Raw genomic sequence first — 20830 nt, forward strand, 5'->3', positions numbered from 1 at the left:
GCGAGGACATCAGATCAGTCCTCCCCTCTCTGTTCCCTGCTCTCCATAGACCAGAGCATCAATATAAGGAGGCTATACAAGGAGGGGTTTGGTCCTTGTCCAAGGGTAAAGGGATCATCACAAATTGAAGAGCAATATACAACAGTTCTAATCCTCAAAAGTAACAGAAGTGTCCACTCTGAGTGCAAAGATATGTATGTGTGTGTGTGAGGCACATTCCCTAGGTGGGAGCAAAAGCAAGGAAGCCAACTAAGAAATTAAGTGATACTGAATTAAGAATCAGCATTAAGAAATACACCCATAGTGGCAGAAGAGGAACTGTATCAGGCAACAACACAGCCAGCATTGTGAATACTGTTACACTCTAGTTACAGGCTGGTGCTGACCTAGCAAAGATACCATTGGGTACCCTGGGAGCATTTACTGTCAAAAAAAGTACAAGAGATCTCAGGAAAATAATATTGATTACATAAGTGGAGGCATATGTCTGTCATGAATCTTCCTACTCTTTAGGAAGAAACAAAATTGTTCTGTTACCTCTGGTTTTCTACACACTACTGCAATGCCAATAAATGTGTGAAAGACACCAGTACGATGCAATAAATGACCTGAAATCTCTCAGCAGATACTCTCACTCCTTCACACGGTAATTACCAAATGCCCAAACACACAGATCAAACCTCCTTTAGTGATATTGTTCCCATCTCTTTTAGAACATGAGAAAGTGAACTTCAGAGCCACTATGTCTGTTCCTCCTATTTTTTTTTCCTACTTGTACAGCAGCTGTTTGCTTTGTCTCCTCTTAGAACTAGATATTTTAAAAGTGGTGAGCTTGAAAAAATAAATAATGCAGTCACAGGGCACAGCATTGCAGAAAAACCTACACTTCTGCAAAGAACTGGAAACCTTCATTGTTTTGGTTTGTCCTTTCAGCAAAGAAACTTTATGCAGCTGCACTGAACTGAACATCAGTATCAGGGTCATAACTATGTAATTACAAGGGTGACTTCCTGACAGAAAAGCAGAAGCAGACATGCATGTCAGCCAAGCAGTGACTAGGGTACTGAAATCATTCAGAGGTACAGAGAACCATTACCGGATTTGACCATTTTTCATTGTCACAGAAGGCATTGGACTGGAAGTGACCATTAAATGTCATCTAGTCCAACCCGTCTGTGGTAAGCAGAACATCCCCAACTAGATCAGGTTGCTCAGAGCCCAATCAAGCCTGACCTTGAATGTCTCCAGGGTTGGGGCCTCCACCACTCACCACTTCCCTAGGCAACTGGTTTCAGTGTTCCACCACTCCCATAGTAAAGAACTTCTTCCTAAAGCCTAATCTAAATCTACCCACCAGTGCCCCTTGTCCTATTGCTACATGTCTGTGTAATAATCCCTCCCCCAGCCTTCCTATGGGCCCCTCTCAGGCACCAGAAGGATGCTATTAGGTCTCCCTAGAGCTTAGTATCATAGTATCATAATATCAGTCAGGGTTGGATGGTCAAACGGCCACAGACCACAAAGATCATCTAGTTCCAACCCCCCTGCCACGGGCAGGGACACCCCACACTAGACCAGGTTGGCCAGAGCCTCATCCAGCCTGGTCTTAAACACCTCCAGGGACAGCTTCTCTTCTCCAGTCTGATCAACCACAACCTGAACAACCCATTGACACTGTATGGATCTGTGCAGGCTGATGAAAGTGTGGGATTCAGCTAATTTAGCTAACCTGACATTTTTTAAAAACATGAGATGTTTAAAGATATATTTAAAATTCAGTTTCAGAACTCATCTGCAAAACTAGTTCTCTGGTGTTAGTGGGGAATAGACATCTCACAGAGGGATAAAGCTGCAGATATCCAACCACAGACTACATCTGTTATGTTTTGTGCTGCTACATATGGTTTCTGCTTCAGCAAGAATCTCCATTTCAGTTCAAGATGTCAGAAATTGAGGAAATATGTGATAATATTGACTGACAGGAGAACATCATATCAGAAATTATTGCCACAGTTGCAACCAGCCCCCTTTTGAGACAGAAGACAGTTCTAGAGTTGAAATGAGATAGTCTAACAGCCCTTTCTGAAGAACTCCTGCCCACTGGAGGTACCAATACCAAGAAAGTTCCTCAGTGAATACAACATAAAGAGTTAAAGCACCAGATGTGAAGGTCACTTGCTAGGGAAGTACAAGAGTAGACATGCAGAGAAGAGACAGGCCATGACATTCCTTAAAAGTACGACAAACAGCGTGGTGTTGATATGGCAGAAAAGTGGAAGTCAGCAGAGGTTTTCCAGTGAGATAAACAGGTTTAGAGAAATAAGCCCAGAAAGTGATCTCTATACAAGGCTGACCGGATAGGTAAATGGACCAAGATGACATGGGAAAAAGAAGTATGTTCCTACCAGCTGTTTTCAAGGAGGAGGAGAACAGCTAAAGGCAGATTTCAGTCCTTCACAGTACACAAAGGTCTAGAACAATGCTTTTTCATGATCCATCTATACAGCATAATTGTAAACAAAAAGTAAATTGTTTCATCTCTAAACCAGAGGCAGTTTTCACTACAACTTGCTACAGATTAAATGCAGGTGATGGTTAAGCACAGTCAAATGTGTAAAATGTACAAGGTGAAAATGCATAAAGCCCTATGGTTACAGTCCTGTTGTTTAGTATTGCACATAAAATGATGGTGCTAAATTGCATTTTCTAGTTTACAGCTTCCTTTTAATTTCCCAGGTTGTCACATTTGGTATTGTATTTATTGTTTGTTAAAATCTGCAAGTATCTGTCCCAGTTTGTACAAAACTAAGCACAACAGGAAGGATATTTTCTCTTCCATATATATTTGTCTTACTGAGCAAAGAAATAGGCACCTGTCCAGGAAATCACTCCCAGAGTGATCTTTATATGATCCAGAAGTCTTGGGGTGATATTTTTTTTTATTCTTGGGAACTATTTAAGAATCATTTTAATGAAGAAGTATTGGTAGACTGCAGAAATATATAATAGGCTCTTAAACCTCTCTATGGAGACCTGAGTCCTCTGCACAAGGAGGGCAGTGGATTCTCTTGTTCAGTTGCTCAGACTGGTGAATGAGCAGAGCTAATAAACGTGTAAGTGAGACAAATTGCTCTGAAATATTTTTAGAGTGAAACTTAACTACAGTACATTTGTCCCTGCATATCAATTTTACAGAACTCCTACAGATTTATAGGGCAAACAGCCATGTTTTTAAGAGTTGATGTATTTGGTTTTGCAGGTGGTTAAAGTAAAGCTTCTCAGAATCTTATTAGATACAATGAATTATATCACACAGTGTATGAAGGATCTGCCAGCTGGGGTAGAAGCCTATAAGGACATTCTGGTATTTTTATGTAAGATTTTCTCAGGTTACTCTAGTATGCCCTTGTTAAAATATTATATGTTATAAAAGATTCATTTATAGAAAAGAAAAATATGTTAAAATTGCAAGAGCAATTAAGTAATATTTTCCTACTATCTTTAACTACTATGTGTATAATTTTTGACCTTCTGGTACTTTTATGTAAGATTTTTTCAGGTTACTCTAGTATGCCCTTGTTAAAATATTATATATTGTAAAATATTCATTTTTAGAAAAGAAAAATATGTTAAAATTGCAAGAGCAATTAAGTAATATTTTCCTACTATCTTTAAATAATATGTGTATAATTTTTGACCTTAATACACACACATGGAATTTACACAATAGTCCAACCTCAATGCCTATCACAATAGAGATCCACTGCTTAATTAAAAGTTTGGCTCATTTTCTGTGCTGGTTAATAGTCAGGCAAATTTTCACTGGAGATAATTATTGTTTCTGGTCTCTAGCAGCTGTTCTGGCCTGCTCCCAGTCCTTTGCAGATGTAATAACAAGTGCCAGATCAGAAAACTGTCTAGAGGTTGTTTCATAGGTGTATTATATAAATGTAAAATGATAAAACCAAATAAACTAGATCTGGTGGATGTGACTCTTTCATCATTTCTGATCTGGTTTAGTTTGTTTAATGGTAAGATCCCAGTTCTGTGCCCCCTCCCACCAATGTCAGCAGTAAACAATTATTAGACTAAATTAAGAACTATTAAACTAACTTAAATCTTCCTGACAGAAAGAACCTGTCAGACAAGTGAGTCCTCTAAACTTTTCTGTAAGGCACACTGATATGATGGTGACATTAAAATAAAAGTGAGAGGCAACAAAGGAAAAGACTTTTTATGTGAGCATGTCTAACTGTGCAAACACAAGGAGATGGCAAAAGCAGAATGACATGGCATAAATGTTGCTCTGCTTTCCTCATCAGGACTTCATCAGAAAACTCTCCTGTAGGAATCTGGGATATGGAGGCCACAATACTGCACTTTGGAGAATTTCACAGAATCACAGAAATATTCAGGATCAAAAAGACCCTCAGGATCACCAAGTCCAACCAATAACCCTACTCTACAAGGTTCACCCCTAAACCATATCCCCAAGCACCACATCCAAACGACCTTTAAGAACACCTAGGGTTGGTGACTCAGCCACCTCCCTGGGCAGCACATTCCAATGCCTGACCACTCTTGCCATGAAAAATGTTTTCCTAATATCCAGTCTAAACCTACCCAGTCACAGCTTGAGGCCATTTCCTTTCGTTCTGTCACTAATCACCTGTGAGAAGAGACCAGCACCAGCCTCTCTACAACGATCTTTCAGGCAGTTGTAGAGATCAATGAGGTCTCCCCTCAGCCTTCTCTTTTTCAGACTGAACAGCCCCAGCTCCCTCAGTCACTCCTCATAAGATTTATTCTCATAAGACGTATTTCTGTCCACAGGATGACACCATTCTGCATACTGTTGCAGTTTGAGCTGGGTGCCCCCCTGGTGCATTCACTTCCTGTGTCCAGAAGTCCAGCCCAGAGGGATGGACACAGGAAATTGTGTATTCCCTACCATAATTCTTTGCACCACTATAAGATCCAGTGCGGAGTCTGGCACTTCCTCTTTCCTTCCCTCTCCGAGACTTGGTAACTGGGGGAGAGATCTCCCGGCCATGGGCCTGATTAGGCCCAAGGCCACAGGGGGACGGGCAGTCTCAGGCCTGGCCAGCTGAGACTAGCCCAGCAGAGGGAGGGGGAAGAAGGAGCCCTGGGGGTTTTGCATGCACCCTCAGGTGGGGATGGGATCTTTCTTTGTCACTGTGCTTTGGGTTTTCTGTAACATTCACTGCTTTCCATTTAAACTTTCATCACTTTTGCAATCCGTTTGTCTGAGTGTTTTATTCCTGCCCGTGGTGGGGAGAGAGGGGGCTGCCTCAACCCAGCACATTCTTGGTAGCAGAGGATGGTTGTTGTGGGGAGGGGGTCTGCCTCTAAAACCCATTACATTTTGGCGCCCAACGTGGGGCCAACTGCAGCTCGGATTGCAAAAGATGGAGAGTTTAAATTTAGTTCTGGGCGTCGGTTTGGGTTTGGAAAGTTGGGGCTCAGGTTTTGTGTTACCGGGGCGACTGTGTGAACTCCTGTGGGCTGCAGAAGGATACCTGGTGCGTGGCTGATGGCATGGAAGCCCCTACTGTTGTTTGGGAACAGCGAGGGGTGGTTCTTTCTGTGACTTTCTGCCCAGGGTAGCTTAAGAATGCTCGAGTAGCCTAAGAAGGCGAGACCTGCCTTCTCCTCGTTCTCTGCGGAGCGGCAGGGAGCGGAGGAGGGGCAGCGGCAAGCAGAGCGTGGTCGGCCCGCGGCCGCTGCGGGGAGCGGACACCCGCGGCAAGCGGGCAAGCGACTGCTGGAGGTGACTCGGACTCTGCATCGCGGCGACAGAGACGGCGGGGGCCGGGCCGGGCCGCGTTCAAGCGGCGGCGGCGGCACCGCCCGAGCCGGGCTGCGTTCAGGCGGCGGCGGCAGCTGTAAATCTTTCCCTGGTGTTTTCGGACGTGTTCCGAAAATGGCGCCGAGCACCTGGCTCCGCCTCCCTGCTTCTTCAGCGGGCTGTGGCGCAGCTCCTCCCTCTGCCGGGGGTGGAGGTTGTGCAGCCGGATGCTGTCCTGCCTCGGTACGCGAGCGCCCAGCCGGGGGGTGCGGAGTGCCTCTGACATGCATCCGTGTAGCTTTGGTCCGCGTGAAAGCGGTTGGCTGTGGCACCCTGGATGGATTGAAAAAGGCAGTCGTGGAGCTAGATTGTTCCGACTGGCCTGCCCCAGGGGTGGAGAATTTGCCGCTGAATAGGAGAGCAAAGGCTTGGCTGAGAAGTTGTGAGGTATTTCCAGGTGACCAGGATGTCCCAAGGAGTCCACAAGGAATTCACACTGCAGGAGAAGGACTGCGTCGCTGGGAGGTTCCATCACATGAGGAAGAACAACTGGAATGGACTGATGCTTGAGCCTGAATGAGAGACTGTTTGAGTGGACGCCCAGATGAAGATATGGACTCTGCCGGACATGTCATCAGAAGTTTTCTGATCTGATGATGTGTTTGGGTGCAAAGATTATGGTATGAAATACAGGGGTGGCATGTTGCAGTTTGAGCTGGGTGCCCCCCTGGTGCATTCACTTCCTGTGTCCAGAAGTCCAGCCCAGAGGGATGGACACAGGAAATTGTGTATTCCCTACCATAATTCTTTGCACCACTATAAGATCCAGTGCGGAGTCTGGCACTTCCTCTTTCCTTCCCTCTCCGAGACTTGGTAACTGGGGGAGAGATCTCCCGGCCATGGGCCTGATTAGGCCCAAGGCCACAGGGGGACGGGCAGTCTCAGGCCTGGCCAGCTGAGACTAGCCCAGCAGAGGGAGGGGGAAGAAGGAGCCCTGGGGGTTTTGCATGCACCCTCAGGTGGGGATGGGATCTTTCTTTGTCACTGCGCTTTGGGTTTTCTGTAACATTCACTGCTTTCCATTTAAACTTTCATCACTTTTGCAATCCGTTTGTCTGAGTGTTTTATTCCTGCCCGTGGTGGGGAGAGAGGGGGCTGCCTCAACCCAGCACATTCTTGGTAGCAGAGGATGGTTGTTGTGGGGAGGGGGTCTGCCTCTAAAACCCATTACACATACATACAACTTTTTAACTTAAAATTGAAACATTGGCCTGACCATATTAAAACACACCAGGAAGCAACTCTAACGTGACATTTAACAGATGTGCTGGCACTCAAGTTATTGACAAGCTACAGAACAAATAAAAATTTTATAAATAGAGACCCAGCATGGATAAGACCCAGTATGGATAAGACATTTAGCTGCAGCTACTCATAAATAAGGTTTTAAATAGCACAGTGACTTTGCAGTTACCCGTTCCTAAACATTAGTCAAACAGTTTGAAAAGACAAGTGTATAAAATAACCTCTGCAAAGCATACCTTATTAATGCACAGGAAAATAGAATTGCAAAGTTATTATCTATTAAGGAAACCATGAAGCCAAATTTCAGCATTATTGTTAAACAGTTATCTGGTTGTGTTTGTTGCCTATCTGTGGGTGCAAATGGGACACAACCAGCAAAACAAAAACCAAGAGGTCACTTATACTGTACCCATTAAAAAGACTGCTATCTTCTTGAAGGGGAACGTAGTGCCATTTAGAATTACAAGGGAATTGGCTCTGGTACAAAATCTACCCACAGGCACAAACTGCATTTGCTCAGATAAATGTGTACTGTAGGAACTAAATCTAGTGAAGAAACAGACACATAAAACTGAATGTTTTGAATGCTTCTAATGAAACATTATGTTTGATCACACCTAATGACTTTTGCATATTAAGTATAATCACTTAAACAGAATCAGATTTGGCTCCTGGGAGTACAGCAAGCCATGCAAATTAAGCACTTCCCAGATACCACCAAAGAAAACAAACAAAAACCCAGATAAGATAATGTTTATAGAACCATATTAAAGGGTCTTGCAGGTCCACCTTTTTTAGACCAGTTTCTAGTGTGAAACAGATTAATAGTTTCATAATCACTCCAGGCAGAAGATTTTTAAGTAAAGGGTTTACTACTGGAACATATAACCAGCCAACACTTAAAGGACAGAGAATTACTACGTTTAGAATATCTGGGTACAAAGATAGCAGGCATTCCTAAGCAAGCAGAAACAAGAGGATTCATTTTGTGCACTTCAATTGACTGTCTGCAAAATGAGCCTCTAAACATAAGAAATGCATGGAACAACAGGAATTAAATGAAGAACTGGAGTCTTTGGGCATCATCTCAAAGCAATGATATTGCACTGAGCTGAATGTAGATTGTGCATACGAGATCAGTGTGTGATGACTGAACTTGCATAGCAGTTATAAATGATTCTTGTTCAATATGCTAAGAGTATCTGTGCCATATGCCCTATAAGTAAATAGTCTTTTCATGCTACAGCACAGGGACAAGCAGACCTTTGGCTACCAGATTTATATGTAAGTGCAACAGCAGTGTTCTTTTCCTTCACCTCAATTTTCCATCTGAATAAAGGTCAAAACACTGATGACCAGAAACAAGTTGCACTGGAGACCAAACTAATGAAAACATAGGTTAAAACAGGGGTAAATTTATGTCTTTTAATGAGTGTCTGCAGCTGAGAGAAGTCTGTAGCTTCAAGCAGTGATACTATTGTCATAGCTAAAGAGCAATTCAATTTTTGTTTTAGCAGATGGATACCTCCATCTAGGTACTTTTATGTTCTCTGTTATTGTATTTTCTGCACATCTCACAGTTTTAATTGTATCTCTCTACTCAACATCTAAGTGAGAGACATCCTTTATCTAGTGACTGTTTTACACAATGCAGAGTTCTGGAAGGCTAGAACACCTTTTCCCAGGCAAGTGATGAAGGGCCAAGTTGAGGAGCTGGGCTCAGACCTGCACTCTCACTCTCAGACTCCAGTAACCACTGATTCGGCTGCACAACTGCAAAGCTGTAATGGCAGAGATGGAGGCTACCTTTCCCCAGCCCTATCTGGAACTGGGTGGAGGGAGAGCACTTATGTGAGCAGTGGAAGACTTGAATTTAAACCATTTCCAGACTTTTCTCTCCAACAGGGACAATTTAAGAGCCCTAATTTCAAGAAAATGCTTTCAAGCTGTGAGTGCTGGTCTTATAAAGCTTGGTCCAAAGAAGTAATGAAACTCTTTGGCAGAGGTGAAATTACAAACAAACCCTGTCTTCATGATTTTCAGCAGTAGATTGGGCACATCCCCAGCAAGCGTGCTAGCTGCAGTAAATACTGGGCTGAATGTAATAAATAAGGCAGTACTGAGTTTCCCAGCACCGAGCAGTTTTTGTATTTCTAGTCCAAACAAATTAAGATTAGACTTGTAAAGCAGCTGAAGCACCCATTATACAGGCTTGTCCTTTTCTTACTCTTCCCTGAGCATCTGCTCATGGGCCCTGCTGGAAGCCAGGTCCCCTGGTATGTGGGCAACATAATTACAGTATCACAGTATCACAGTATAACTAAGGTTGGAAGAGGCCCCAAGGATCATCAAGTCCAATCTGTCCCAACAGACCTCACGACTAGTCCATGGCACCAAGTGCCACGTCCAATCTCCCCTTGAACACCTCCAGGGACGGCGACTCCACCACCTCCCTGGGCAGCCCATTCCAATGATGAACGACTCGCTCAGTGAAGAACTTTTTCCTCACCTCAAGTCTAAACCTCCCCTGGCACAGCTTGAGACTGTGTCCCCTTGTTCTGGTGCTGGTTGCCTGGGAGAAGAGACCAACCCCTTCCTGTCTACAACCACCTTTCAGGTAGTTGTAGAGGGCAATGAGGTCACCCCTGAGCCTTCTCCTCTCCAGGCTAAACAATCCCAGAATTGTTGCTTGGTTTAAGACAATGCAAGTATTTTATTACTGTGCATTGAAATGACTTAGCTAAAAAGCAGTTGAGATTGTCAGAAACTCTGAAGGCACATTATCTTTGTAGTATCAACTCTCCACAGCCATGTTCTCAAGGCAGCTACCTGGCACCTCTCTGTTCCCCGAATGAGCTTATTTGGACCAACTCAGCTCAATAGATAAGCACTGACAGCATTCACCAGGTACGTGTTCCTTACACATCTTCACAACCTGCTCAGGTAAATAATTTCCAAACACACTTCCTTCTCTATGTGCCAACATCACTCCAGCTGAACATAACATCCTGCATGCCCTAAATGACGTTTACGATGAATGAATGTATGGCTCCTGTGACAGTGCCTTACCTACAAGGCATTTGGAGTAGTGTTTTAATATTTTCTGTTAAATTCTCCCCTTTCCAAAGATGACAAAATAGGCCACAGAGTCATGTGTCAGCACTCTGTCCCAATAAATATTTAACTATTCCATATAAAATGGCAACAGCTCAACAAGAATAAGCAAAATTATACCTGCCAGCACAATGCCTAGTGCGCTCTCATGGGTGAGAAGAGAAGTACTATCAGCTCCTCTCTGATCAAGAAGGGATCTGAATATGGATTTCCATGTCCTTGGAAAACACCACAACCAAATACCCTCTTCATAAGAAGAATGCAAGAGAAGTCTAGCTACGGTCTTACTTATGCAAAAGGGAACATGGTTTTGAATCTTGATTAGCATAAGGTACAAATGTGTTAAGGAGGCAGATTGTAAGAGAATGAGGGTGGAGAGATACTGGAACAGGTTCCCCAGATAATCTGTGGACACCTCATCCCTGGAAATGATGGCCAGGTTGTATGAGGCTTGGAGCAACGCGGTCCAGTGGGAGGTGTCCCTGCCCGCGGCAGGTCCTTCCAATTCAAGCCATTCTATTATTCTATGATGACATCTTGCCCCATTCTTTAAATTTGTTATCATAGAAACAGAGGACGACTTAGGCTAGAAAGGACCTCAGAGATCATCTACTCCAACTTCCCCACCAGGGGCAGGGATGCCTCTCAACTAGACTTGGTTGCTCAAGGCCTCATCCAGCCTGGTGTTAGAATAGAATACATAGAATAAACCAGGTCGGAACATCTTCAGGGAGTGGGGGCATCCACAACTACTCTGGGAAACCTATTCCAGAGTCTCACCACCCACAACCATTCTAGGCAACCTATTCCAGAGTCTCACCACTGTCACACTGATGAACTTCTTCCTAAGATCTAGTCTAAACGTACTCTCCATTCCTCTTTGCCCTATCACTAGACATCCTTGTGAAAAGTCCTTCTCCAGCTTCTATGTAGGTTCCCTTTACATATCGAACAGCACCCATAAGGTCCCCCCAGAATCATCTCTTCTCCAGCCTGAACAATACTATCTCACTCAGCCTATCCTTACAGCAACAGTGCTCCAGCCCTTGGATCATCCTTGTGGCCCTCCTCTGGACTCATTCAAACAGTTCTATGTCCTTCTTATAATGGGGACACTAGAACTGGATGCAGTATTCAAGGTGGGGTCTCACAAGGTCACAGTAAAGGGAAAGAATTACTTCTTTTGACTCCTAGCCACACTCCTCTTGATTATTGTTGTGTTTTGGTTTTGTGCACCTTAACCCTGGACATCAATTTCTTCCTATGCAGTGCACCACAAGCTATGGATCAGAACTGGTATTTGAACATGGTAAGCTACCTCAGACACTGTAGCTCCCAATTTTCTCCATGACTCAGTTCTTCAGTCCTCTTAAACCGACAGACTTCAGGAAGTATCCTTAATAGCAAGTAATTAAAGTCTGCAGTAAGTATTTTCATTAACAAACATATCTTCCAGAGTTGTTTCCAGGAATATTTTTTATACAGGTTGAGACACAGAGAGAGATGTACAGTGCCTGGACTGTCAAGACTAATTGCCTGGCCACACTACCAAAAGGCTTTTTGTTTTAGAAACTAACATATTTCATACCTCTAAGTACAGCTCCTTTGAGAAAAGTCTAAGCCACAAAATATTTTCAAAAAAACCTCAAGATTTTTCATTAGGACCCAGCAGTTATTGTAAAATGGGCATGTTACCTAAACTGACAACCCTGCTGAGGAAGAGCAGGTCACAAAGGTCATTTTAAAAGAGTGAGAGAAAGAAAAGCAGAGAAGCTGGAAGCTCCTGTTATCATATATCGTCTATTTAAACACATGTTGAAGTGCATTTTGAAATAGGCGTGAATAAACTGTTCTCCACATCTCCTGCAAATTGAACAAAACCTAATGGGTTCTAACTGCAGTTAGAAAGCTGCAGTTTGTCTTCAGGGGTAAGGGAATAAGTTACCTGGAGAAATTCTTGACTCTCCACCATGCAAGGCTTTAAAGAACAGATCAGACAAACATATGTCAGTTGAACTGCACTAGGGCAAGGAAATGGACAGCATGATTTTTTACAGTTCTTCAGAACTGTGTTCTGGGGCTCCCAGATCATGTTGGACCTTTTCATGTATTGCCTGACATGTCACATTCCTTGTTTGCTGTATGAATATATGAAAGAAATAAAAGCCCTCAAAAGTAGAACCCAGTAAATATTTTTAGTGAACAGTGAACATGTCCTAAACAGTTTCAGATTCTGAAACTATCCACCAATTTAAGTTAATTTTCTTAAGTTGAATTTAGAGGAGGGAAAACACCATGAATAGATTCATGGACAAAAAACCCCACATTCCTATATGTTCTTCTTTCTTCCTTATTCACTAACACCCACCCACTGAAATTATTTTTGTCTATGATATTTACAGCTCTGCCAGATACACTGCCACACATGCTTGGCTTCTGTACAGGGTGAAATGCGATAATAATGTGACAGGTAATATTGCAACTTGCGTGTGGAAGCATTAATATCTCTTATCATTCTAATTACCAACAAAGCTGTTAACAGCAGAATAAAAACCAAGGACATATTTACTGGTTTCATGAGGACCGGGAGCTCCCTCAGGGTCAATACCTGAACAGGACACACTTTAATTAGAAGCATGCAAGTAAAACTAGGGAGAAGGAAACCCAAACAATCACATTTTGTTAATTCCGTTGTTTGTAGAAAAGAGTAAGTGCATACTGAAAATTAACATAGAGACAGTCAAGAAAGGTTTCAAGTGGAAGGCATGGAATTGGGATGGCCTCTTGATGGAATGATCATGCCTAGGCTTTTATTGCAGAGGAACACTGCATGTAAAGGGGGAGGCTTTTCATTTCCACATTTGGGACGTGTAATTGAGGATGGAAAAGGAAAGTACAAAACCATCAGTTTCGATAAGGAATAGGCAGTGCATAAGAAATTATGTGATTTATTAGATTATCCAGTTATATTTTCACAAGGCAATTTCCCACAGAAAGCAAAGAACCTTACTGGAGTTGTACTGCAGCTGGTAGGTTCACCATGTGCTAATCAGTTCTGACTTGGAAACGCCAAAAGTATGTTGTGCTGTTGAAAGGGAAAAAAACAAACCAAAAGCCCACACTTCCAGTTTATTTTGCCTGGAATAGGACCCTTAAATCAGATATAGGTATTCTTTTTAAAGAGACTGAATACTTTTGTGCACCCATAGACTGATGAAATTTATAGAAAAATGGCAAATTTGAAAATGAGAGTACCCTGAACTCTGCCAGCACCCTGGCTTGAAATCATTAGTCCAGTTTCTAAATAACAGTTTTGTATTGTTTTTCTTTAAATAAGAACATCTTTGACATAAGATGAGCAAGGTTTGGGTTTATCCCTGTACATTCTGTTATTCTCAGCAGTGAATTTGGAGTTTAAATGCTGCTGGACAAGAACGACAGCACAGCTCTCAGATAACAGCAAGGTTAAGGTAGGTGTGATGGGCGGTCGAACGCTTTAATGAGGCCAGAATGAAAAGACAGTCTGTGATCCAGTGTCTTTCTCAGGTGCTCCAAGAGATAACATGCTGCAATACACTTTCACCATTTTAAAGCATATAGCTTGTGGAGGGAAAAAACCCAAAACAAACCAAACCTAACGAAAAGCCAGATTAGCTAGCTGTGCTCTGAAGCTGGGACTCAAACGTTAAATCATTCATGGGATATATCCCACATTAATGTTAAGATTCATTTGCTCTGATTTTGCTCAAAATCAGAATGCTTGTTCTCATTAATTCTGCAAGCTTCCTTTGCTAATTAATTTTTACAATAAATTTCTTCAGAGAGTTTTTAGTCAACTGCAATTGAGATTTATCTGTCTAAAGAATCACATATAAAACGTCATGTAGAACCACAATTTGTTTGTGAGTGTTACATCGGAAAAAATAGAAGAAAGCTCTCAAAAACAATCATGCCAATGGAAAAAGTTCTGGAACAACTTTTAAAACTTGAAATTCCTTTTGAACCATAACAACAATGGAAAAGTTTATGTTTCATTCATCTTTCATTTTGTTCTGGAGATTTGCAGTTTGCAGTCTGTGCCCACTCTATTTGTGTCTCACTGTTTAAGAACAGAGCAATTTATGGCTTGGTTCTGTGGATTTTGTTTTTTTTCTTTGAAAAGCAAACATGGTAGGAGGCAATTAGTTTAGATTTCTAATTTAGTTAATAATAATCTGGAGACAGACTGAAGAAGATTAGAGTCGGTAACAAAGAAAGGTTTCAAATCCTTCCACTGGCTAGAGTAAAATCAAAAACAAACCCAAAAAGAACCAGAGGTGTGTAACCTTCTTCCACGTATCTCTTCCTCATACAGAGGCTATTTGACTTGAAATCTCTGTGCACTTGGGCTATGGAAATGTTCAGCCCAGTGTCAGTCCTATGAATATGAAAAGACCTATTCACATTTCTACACAAGATACAATCATTGGACTATTTAGTGGTTATTAGCAAGCAGAGGATATATATTCTCTTTGGGGTGTAATTGCAGACACAAAGTATCAGGTAAAGTACACCAAGGATGAGAAAAAGAGAAGTTTTTACTTCTCCCTTTGTCAGATGACAATTGAAAGAATTGGCAACACATTCACAGTCAGATGGATAACACTATACATCTTCCATATCCTAATCTAATTCCTTAATTAAGGTCATTCTTTCAGTCTTAAAAATCATTGCATGGCCTTTCTCAGGCTTCAGACATCTCACTCATTATATATATATATATTAATTCTTAATCTGTTAAATTACCTCTTGGTTTTTCTGTAGATTATCATGTTCTGTAGCAGATGTCTTCTCCCATTTCTCTGCAACTTGATTTGTTTCTTCTATTTTTTGCTCGTAGCTTTTCTGGGAATTTAGCAGTGTCACTTCATAAAACTCTTGAATATCTGTTTGTAAAGAGGAACAAGTGAAAGATGTTATTTGACATGTGTGCTTGAGAATCCCTGGTGGTTTTCTTTGGCTGATACATTCTCTCATATTATCATCATAATCATAAATAAATACTACATTCTTACTAGAAAGCACCAATGTGCTAATCTGTTCTCTAAAATGTCAGTGAGATTCTTGAGGTATACTCTCATTTGAAAGAGGTCTTTACAAATAAGTTCAAAGAAGTAAAGCAATAATAGTTATAAGAGGAGATCCGAAGAACATATTAGCATGCACATCTGAACAATACAGGTAGAACAGACCCTTACACAGGGAGAAGCAAGTAACAGACCATTTTAAATGGCAAATTAATATTTGAACATGTAAAATACCCCAAGAGAAGCTTGCTGTCAGACACTCACTACAATACCTAAGCCACTCCTAGCACTACAGGTGCTCTCGGGAATTTTTTTTAAGTGAGATGAGGTGGTGGAGGCCTCACTCCTGTAGGATTTTAAGGCCAGGCTGGATATGGATCTGGGCAACCTGACCTAGTGTGAGGGGTCCCTGCCCATGTCAGAGGTGGGGGTGGAACTGGAAGATCCTTGAGGTCCCTTCCAACCCTAACAATTCTATGATTCTATGCACAACTTGAAGGAAGACTGTGGACTCATCACTTCAACCTGTTGTCCTCAGAAGAGGATAGCTAATGTTTCTTTTCAACCAAGAGTATGCAACAAGCCAGGTATTGCTATGCTGTTCAGCTCTTTCTATCACACTTATTTCCATGGAGTATGAACAGATATACAAGATCCAGCAGTGAAAACATTTTCATGGACACTTGTGCACGTAATGACCTAAGGAGACTTAAAAGAAAAAAAAGAAAAACAAAAAGTGTTTCTCTTCCTTGGGGCAAGAAGTCTTTGGACAGATAATTGCATTATCTAGCAGAGATATTTGAGTCATTGAAAAAGAAATTACTAAAAATGGAGAGACTTTCTCCTGGATAAAAATAAATAAATAAATACTTTGAGAGAGAATGGTATCCATCTACCTGGATACCCTCCTCTGGGACTTCAGAGAAGAAATGGGTTATAAAAACTACCATCCTTTCAACAAACATCTCTCTCTAATGAGAGCTACCTAAAGTGTAAAAATTGTGGGAAGGCATGACCCTCAGCAGGTAGGTGTTAGGAAAGGCTGAGAAGGGGACTGAGAAACCTTTCTGAAGGTTTCTAGATCAATAAATTACATGGGGAAAGTCAAGACTTAATGTCTTCCATATACATTCATGACTGTAGGTTTTATTTTGTGAAGAAATGTTCTGTTTACATCTTAAATATAAGGGAATTAATAATAGCTCTAAAGTAACCAGGCAATCAGAAAACATTTCTTAACGGAACCTGTGATAAATCTATACCTGGCAGTATCAGAAGCTCAAACAGCCCAGGATGCTCCAGAATGTCTCAAAATAAAGAGTACATTCCCCAGGAAAGCTTCTTCAACCAGAAGAGAAGAATCTTTCAGTACTAGCCAGAGAACCTCTCGGGCAAAAAGGAAAACATTGAAGTCACTTCTCAACTTCAGAGGGAGCTGGGGATTTTGTAATACAGGGTCAGATCCCGCATCTAAGTGAGAAAGACTGGGTTTGAGTACGACAAACTATGTGTTGTGGAAGCACGCCTGAATTTTCTGTTACATGCTCTTTTGCATGACAGGAGCCCAAAATAGATGGCGTGTGACAAGCAGAACTGAAGGAGCAGGAGGAGACACAGGGAGGCACGCAGAAGAGGCACCCTGATTTTCTGCATCTTTCAAGGTACAGTCAAAAGTACTGAGCTCATCCTCATGTGAAATCTCTGGCCAGATTTCTAGGAGCCCTTCTTCCCTCTTTGGTAACAACTAAAACTGAACTTTTCTTCTTACTACTCTTACAACTTTCTGACTCATTATGTACTCTATTTCTCATGTATAATGGGAAAAAAATCAGAAATTTTAATATTATAGTTAAAATTGTGATACATAGGAAGTGGGTACTAACACATTTCACAGATTTCTGTTTAAGATACTGTATTTTTTAATGAGAAGAACATTTAAGACCACCATTTAAAATAGGACCTACTTTTAAAATTCCAAGCTATAGGATAGTTGCAATGAGAGAGGAGGAATTTTCTCTATTCTTGATATGGGGAAATTGTATGGTCATTTTGAACAGTCATAGTATAATTGCAAACAGTTGTAATATATGGTTCAATACCAGGTCAATTTGTATTGTAACTGCAAGTAAAACATATCAGGCTAATATGTAATTATCTCTAAATAAATACTTTGCAGAAACAAACTAGAAATTGCCCTCTGGCAGTAGCAATCGGATGGCGTAGCTGTTGTTATCAGAGTGTTAATTGGGTTGACAGTAGTCAGTCAAGGAACAGCAGAGCAGTGCTTTGACTTTAAAGGCTGCCTTGCCCTGGTGTTTTCATTAAAAATAATGTGAGCACCTCATTTGCATATGCATGCACATGTACAAGAAAAATATTAAAAACTCAGTCTCTTTATAAAGGTCCTTATCTATTCTGAAGAGGCTGTGGGTTGCTTTCACCAGAATAATGATCACTGGTGTGCAGAGAAGAATATTTCAGTGTACTTATGTGGTTACAGAAGAAAGCAAGGAAGATTCACTTAGTTGGTTACTTTGTTATTTCATAAGCTAAAATTGCCATTTCCATGGAACAAGGGCAGCCACCAACTTGCAGTCAATCAGGGTTAGCAGTGAATAGGAGCTGTAATTTGCTCTGAGTAAAAGCTGCTCTATTGAGTTATCTCCATTACCTGAGAGGTGCAATCATACTAGGAAAGGATAAAGGCTGAATGCTACTGAGGCTGGAAAAAAGAGGTGTAAAGGAGGAGATGGGATCAAGTAGCTGTAGAATCCAGGTTGGAGACAAGGTCATAATAAGTAGTTGTGGGAGCATGGTAATTGTTATGTAACATTATAAAAATACAGTCTGTCTCCATGTGGGGGCTTACAGGAAGATAATTCAACAAACACTAAAATCTTACAAAAATGAGATCTTTGTCAAGCAGTTCTTGGCACCGCATTCTCTGTCTTCCAAGAAAACAAGTTCAGGTTTCATTTAGAAATGGCAACATTAGAATACATAGAATAAACCAGGTTGGAAGAGACCTTCAAGATCACCGCGTCCAACCCATCAACCAATCAAACACCGCCCAAACAACTAACCCACGGCACCAAGCACCCCATCAAGTCTCCTCCTGAAATTACTATTGATGAACTCTCTGAGCACAAGACACCCCTTCAGATGAACTGTTCGAATCTCTGTATCACTCCAAACATTTTGTTAAGCAATGAATTCATGTTTGTTTAAAGTGTCAGTGACTCTTACTGGATTTCCAGTCCAACTGAATTTATTCATTTATTTCCTAAGAGATTATTTAATAAACTCCACTTGCTCTTCCTTTAGCCTAGCCCAAACATTTTGTCAGTTCTGCATTACAAAGATAGATTGCATACAAGAAAATTTATATATTCTGATGTGAAGTAAACCCAAAGATGCTATGATATATTTAATTTTGGATAATTCCCTCACTGGGGAAGTGGGAAAACAAATTTTCTCTACATCAACATAGTAGAAAACACACCAGTATCACTTCACAAATGCCCATGGACAAGTACACTGTGCATCATTACATCTGTGCTGCCATTTTCTGACTTCTGGGTGATTGGTGCTGCAGCCCTGCAACCATTATTCCAGTGCAGTTTCTCTTCCACTTTGTATGCATCACAACATCTATTTGTTATAGGAACATTTTACAAGTCTCATAGCAAAGGGGTTAAATAATCTGAAAGGGCAAAAAATGTTGACTATCCTAAATTACTTTCTGCCTTCTCTGACCATGGGCTTTCACTAGCATTCTAATGAAGAAAAAAAAGATAAAGCAATACAACTCCTTATATGTCTGTAAGTACTTCAGCACCAGAAAGACAGAAGTAAATTGAAGGGAATTCAGACAAAGATAGATGATTAAAGGTCTGAGATGATTAACTTTGGAGCAAAGATTAAAGGAGGAGAATAATAACATACACTTTCATACCTCCTTTCACTTCAAAGTAAAAAAACAACATTAAGCACCATATAGTTTTGGCTAAGAAAATTACACAAGGCCTCAAAGAGAAGTAAAGCAGCAGGAATGGACTGCAGAGATCCACAGAGGAGCACACCAGGTGTGTCCATCCCTTTGCAATCAATAAGCCGCTTACAGTGGCTTCAGAATCACCAGTTGATTTGGGACATTATTCCATTTTAAAAAGTCCTCTTTGCAGGGAAGGGTAGATGCAGCTGCAGGAGAAAATCTGAAACAAATCCCTGGTGTGCCAGGAATGAGGCAGGAGCCACTCACTCCTACATACTTTCTCCTTTATTCAAGATACTCAACAGTGTGACTTGAAGTCAGAAGGGAAAGTGGTTGGGATTCACTCCTGTTTATGCATCTTAGTGCCCTCCTTCCTACTGACCCACCTTCAACAGTGTAACTTAGCATCGTCCTGCTGGAGCACCAAGGCTGGATGAAGTATATGGGATAGCTTTGGCATCCATATGACTTTTGCCTATGCAGAAGAGTGATGGCAGGTACCAAATGCATCTCAGTATTTTCACGTACATTCAGATATTTAGCCATCAAGGCACATGTGTCCTGGTGCACCAAGCAGCTGTGGTCACCCCAATAAACCTCTTTAACACCAGCTGACTGGCAGCTGCACTTAGCACATGCCTAATTAATGCAAAGGGTTAGGTCTTGGTCTCTTCTCTCAAGCAACCAGCACCAGAACAAGTGGACACAGACTCAAGCCACACGAGGGAAAGTTTGGGCTGGAGATGAGGAGAAAGTTCTTCACTGAGAGAGTTGTTCACCATTGGAATGTGCTGCCCAGGGAGGTGGTGGAGTCACCATCCCTGGAGGTGTTCAAGAGGGGATTGGATGTGGCACTTGATGCCATGGTTTAGTCATGAGGTCTGTGGTGACAGGTTGGACTTGATCTTTGAGGTCTCTTCCAACCTTGGTGATTCTGTGTTTCTGTGAAGTCAGAATATCAAAAGATGGGGTTTCCAAGGCCATAGGGTGCAAAATACAAAGAAAAATCTCTAGTACCTCTTCTGTGTTTTAAAATACAAGGGGAGAAAGAGGAAAGCCTGTATTCCAGTAACAAACAAGCCAATGGCAGGTTTTATGACACTATCTATATTTTATAGAACACAAACAATTAAACTTGAAAGGATAATCTTGTACATCACTTAGCTGAAGTTGTACTGCATGTGTCAGCAAATGCTGCCTCCCCAGCGACTTGAAAGTACATGTAGCCATTTACGAGAGTAGTGTGAACGAACTATTCCATGCACCAAACACCATCCAAATTTGCAGACATCAACCCACCACAGCGTGTTTTGACCTTCCGGAAGAGAGTACTCCGTGCTGACAGCTGTTCCAAAAGCTGTTACCTTCACCTGCACTTAGCAATGAAAGAACATTTCCTTGTGACATGCTTCTTCCCACCCCCACCCCCCTTCACTCATGCAGATCTTGAGACAATTTGGAAGTTACACCAATATTCAGGTATCTGCAGTTAACTGTTGCTTCTGCAGAGAGCTGTACTTTTTTGTAACTGGGTTGGACCAG

At 41.6% G+C, this 20830-nt stretch overlaps 1 protein-coding gene across 1 annotated transcript in view; it reads right to left on the reverse strand.

Annotated features, from left to right (window-relative positions):
- Positions 1–20830, reverse strand: part of DLG2 (discs large MAGUK scaffold protein 2) — a 1098948-nt gene that overhangs the window by 945788 nt on the left and 132330 nt on the right. The window contains exon 4 of the mRNA XM_054164548.1: positions 15014–15153. Coding sequence (XP_054020523.1) covers positions 15014–15153 — 140 coding nt within the window. The remainder of the gene's footprint in view (positions 1–15013; positions 15154–20830) is intronic.

This window comes from Dryobates pubescens, chromosome 10, assembly GCF_014839835.1.
Source record: "Dryobates pubescens isolate bDryPub1 chromosome 10, bDryPub1.pri, whole genome shotgun sequence".
In the NCBI taxonomy this organism is placed as follows: domain Eukaryota; kingdom Metazoa; phylum Chordata; class Aves; order Piciformes; family Picidae; genus Dryobates; species Dryobates pubescens.